Below are 3,924 nucleotides of genomic sequence, written 5' to 3'. Positions count from 1 at the left end.
CCGCGCGCCGCGGCGCCTAGACGGGCCTGCCCGTGGCCGGTGCCTGCCGCCGCCCACGAACCTGCCGCCCGCGCCCGGCGCCGCCGAGCGCCCCGCCCCGTCCCCACGGCGGGAAGCGGCGCGGCGAGACGGCGCTGCGGGCGCGGGGCGGGCTCCGGGTCGCGCTCCGGGTCGCGGCGCAGGTCAGGCAACAGGATAGACGCCTTTCTGAGGCAAGGGGGCCTCTCACCGTCATCTTTAGTGTGGCGTCGGCTAAGTTCCGGTCTCGGCGGCGCCATCTTGAGTGTGGCCTCGGGGCTTGGCGGACTTCCGGGCCGGGGCCGCCATCTTTGTGTACGGACTTGGAGGACTTCCGGTCTGGGCGCCGCCATCTTTCTTTCGGGGCGGCCTGGCAGCACTTCCGGTCTCGAAAGGCGCCATCTTTGGAGGTGTGCCGTCCAAAACAGTCCGGTCGCTCTCTACTTCCGGTGCCCCGGTTTACCCGGAGAACGACCCTCGCTAATTTCTGCGCTTTCGCCGCAAAAATCTTCACGTTATTCCCCCCGCACACACCCTGGGAGAGACGGGAGACCACGGCTCCCGCCGTGCCGCCGGAGCCGGCCCTCAAGTCGAGCGGGGAGCGCTGCAGCGGCACAGGAGCCACTGCGCATGCGTCGCCGGTTCCCCTCGCCCGGCCGCCCTTACTTACCACGTGATCGCCGGCGTCTCCATAACGACTGCGCATGCGCCCCCGTCGCCACTTTGCCTGCTCCGCCACCCGCCTTCGCTTTCTTACTGCGCGCGCCTCGCCCGCTTGGCCGGGGCCCCTCCCTCACCTTTCGCCGCTCCCCCTCCGCTGCCTTTTCGCCTCCCTAGGCTTCCCCCACCCACCTTCTGGGGTCCCCGCCGCCACCTTGGCTCCTCTCCCACCCCGCCGTCCAACCTCGCTTTCTTACTGCGGCTCCCCCTCCTCTTTTTCGGGTCCCGGGGGCTCCCCCACACAAATTTGGGGTATCCTTCTCACATTTTAGGGGTTATGACCCTGCAATTTACGGTTTGTGGGGGGGGAGGAGAGGACTTAGGGGCACTAATTGGGCTTTAAGTGGTGCTGGGTGGGGTTGAAGTGGGCTAAAGTGGGGCTAGAGGTGGCTAAAATGGTGTTTCGTGCTGCTGGGAAGGTTTGAGGGTGGGTTGGAGCTGCTGGGATGGTTTGGGGTGTGCTGGGAGGGGTTTGATGGTTCTAAGGGGTGTGTCCCCTCTGCAGCTTCCCCAGCGCCCCCCTCGCCCCCCCCCCCCCCCCCAGGTTTGGGGGTCGACCTTCAGGATTTGTGGGGCTTATGGTTACTGCCCTTTTCTCCTCGGATTTTTTGCCCTTGTACTCTCGCGTTTCCTGCCGTTTTCCACCTCGATTTAAGGCCTTAAAATGGTGCCAAAGAAGGGGGTTTCCTCGATTTAATCCTTCAAATAACGGAAAAGAAGGTTTGTCCCTCAATTCAAAGCCCTTTTCCCCCCTTTTGATGCACTGCGGAAGGACTGGGATGCACTGGGAGGGACTGAGGGGACTGGGAAAAACTAGACTCAGATTTTAACAATATATTTATTTAATTCCAGAATTCCTCAGTTTTGAGGTTCTCCACCCCAAATGCCCCTATTTGGGAGGGATCTCCACCTCATTAGCAACCTCCATTAACGAGGCCGGGGAGGGAGGAGTGTACTGGGGGGGAAAGGGGGCCTGGATCCCCCCTTCTTCCACTCCTCCCCTTCCCAAACCAGTGTGGTTCAAACTAATTTCACAGAAATTTGTGGGCAATTTCATTGAAATCAGGAAAAACGGATACGGTGGGGAATCCCCCCATATGGAGGTGTGCCACCCCCATACTCAGGAGACCCCGCCCCTATGACATCACTCGGTCGTCGGGGGGGACCGGCGGGACCCGCGGCGGCTCCTCAGGAGGAGGCGGAGCTGTGGGGGAGGGAGGGGTCAGCGAGATCCCCAAATCCCAGGGTTTGACACCAAAATCCAGGGGTGTCACCTGAATGTCCTCGGGTGGGACTCCACGGTTTCAGGGATTGTGAAAATGGGGAGGATGAATCAGCAGGATTTGAGGGTAAAGCAGTGGGATTTAGGGGGTAAAAGAGCAGGATTTGGGGTAAAAAAGCAGGATTTTGAGGCGAGTGGCAGGATTTTGGGATAAAGCAGCAGGCTATCATAAAATATGCTAAATTGGAAGGGACCAGCAAGGATCATCTAGTCCAATTCCTGGCCCTGTTGAAGAGGAGAGACTCCAACAATCCCACCATGTCCCTGAGAGCATTGTCCAAACACTGCTTGCATTCTGTCAGCCTTGGGGCCGTGACCACTGCCCTGGGGAGCCCCAGCCACCCTCTGGGGGAAGAACTTTTTCCCGATACCCAGCCTAAACCTCCCCTGGCACAGCTCCAGCCATTCCCTTGGGTCCTGTCACTGGTCACAAGAGTGAAGAGGTTAGTACCTGTGCTCATGAGGATGTTGAAGAGCCCAGTGAGGTCTGACAGACTGAACAAACCAAGTGCCCTCAGCTGCTCCTCATAAAGCTTCTCCTCTGGACCCTTCCTCATCCCTGTGGCCTCCTTTGGATGTTCTCCTTACCTCAGTGTCTTCTCTATATTGTGATGCCCAAAACTGTCCCCAGGACTCGAGGTGAGGCCGCCTCAGTACAGAGCAGAGCCGGACAATCCCCTCCCTTGACTGGCTGGTGATGCTTTGCCTTATGCCTCCCAGGTTGGCCCTCCTGGCTGCCAGGGCACTGCTGACTCAGGGCCAACTGGCCATCGACTGGGACCCCCAGGTCCCTTCCCCCAGCTGCTCTCGAGCCTCTCATTCCCCAGTCTATACACAAAGCCAGGGTTGCCCCGCCTCAGGTGCAGAATCCCTGTTAAACTTCACTCAGTTGGTGATTGCCCATCTCTCAGATTTGTTGAGATGTCTCTGCAGGGCCTCCCTGCCTTCGAGTGACTCGACGGCTCCTCCAGTTCAATGTTATCAGCAAACTTAAGTAGTATCCCTTCCAGTCCTGCATCCAAGTCATAGATGATGATGTTGAAGAGCACAGGGCCCAAGATGGAGCCCTGTGGAACCCCACTAGTGACAGGTCACAATCTGATGTCACTCCAGTCACTGTCACCTTCTGTGCCCGACTCATGAGCCAACGGCTTCCCCCACCACATAATGTGTTTATCCAGCTGTGGGCTGGACAGTTTGTCCAGAAGGATCCTGGGACAGACTGTGTCATAAGCTTTACTGAAATCCAAAAGGATTACATCTCCTGTCTTTCCTAGATCAACCAAGTGGGTTACCCTGTCATAGAAGGAAATGAGGTTCAACAAGCAGGACTTTCCCCTCATGAAGCTATACTGGCTGTGACCAATGCGGGGTAAAGCAATGGGATTTGGGGTACAAAAGCAGGATTTGGGGTAAAACAGAGGGATTTGGGATAAAACAGTGGGATTTTGGTGTTCCAGGAGTGATTTGGGGCATTTCCTCCCCACCAGCAGGAGGTTTTTGGATGCAGCAGGGTGCTAGGGGGGTACTGGGGGTGGGGATGCAGGGGTCCCACCTGGTCTCCGGGGGGCCCAGGGGGCAACAGCCCCTGAGGCAGGTCATGCTCCAGGTTTCGGGCACTGGGGTCAGCCCCCCAGGCCAGGAGCAGCCGCACGAGGGGCTCCTGGCTGGGGGTTCCGGGCAGTGCTGCTGCCATGTGCAGGGGGGTGTTCCCATGGGCCTGGGGGACGTGAGAGGCTCAGGGCACCTCCAAATCACCCTCCAGCCCCCTGAGAGGTACCTCAGAGATCCTCAAGATCTGACACCTCCAGCCACCTCAGCCCCTCCACAGATACCCCAAAGCCCCCCCGGCCCTTTTGATCCCCCTGAACCCCCCAAAACCCCGCTCCCCACACCCCAACCCC

At 58.9% G+C, this 3,924-nt stretch overlaps 1 protein-coding gene across 2 annotated transcripts in view; it reads right to left on the bottom strand.

Moving 5' to 3' along the window:
• Positions 1-1,557: 1,557 nt before the first annotated feature.
• LOC108503946 (NF-kappa-B inhibitor delta-like) overlaps positions 1,558-3,924 on the bottom strand; it is a 7,208-nt gene continuing 4,841 nt past the window's right edge. Inside the window, exons 10-11 of one of the 2 annotated variants that reach the window (XM_017828441.1) lie at positions 3,576-3,740; positions 1,558-1,942 (exon numbers count right to left, since the gene is read on the bottom strand). In XM_017828441.1, coding sequence (XP_017683930.1) covers positions 1,883-1,942; positions 3,576-3,740 — 225 coding nt within the window. In that variant the 3' untranslated portion in view covers positions 1,558-1,882. Of the gene's footprint in view, positions 1,943-3,245; positions 3,741-3,924 lie in introns of those variants that run through there. The other variant, XM_017828439.1, reaches the window with a different exon arrangement.

The sequence above is a fragment of the Lepidothrix coronata genome, unplaced genomic scaffold (assembly GCF_001604755.1).
Source record: "Lepidothrix coronata isolate B3197 unplaced genomic scaffold, Lepidothrix_coronata-1.0 Scaffold147, whole genome shotgun sequence".
In the NCBI taxonomy this organism is placed as follows: domain Eukaryota; kingdom Metazoa; phylum Chordata; class Aves; order Passeriformes; family Pipridae; genus Lepidothrix; species Lepidothrix coronata.
Note: the sequence above shows the minus strand (reverse complement) of the source record. Positions and strands in the feature narration are given on the sequence as shown.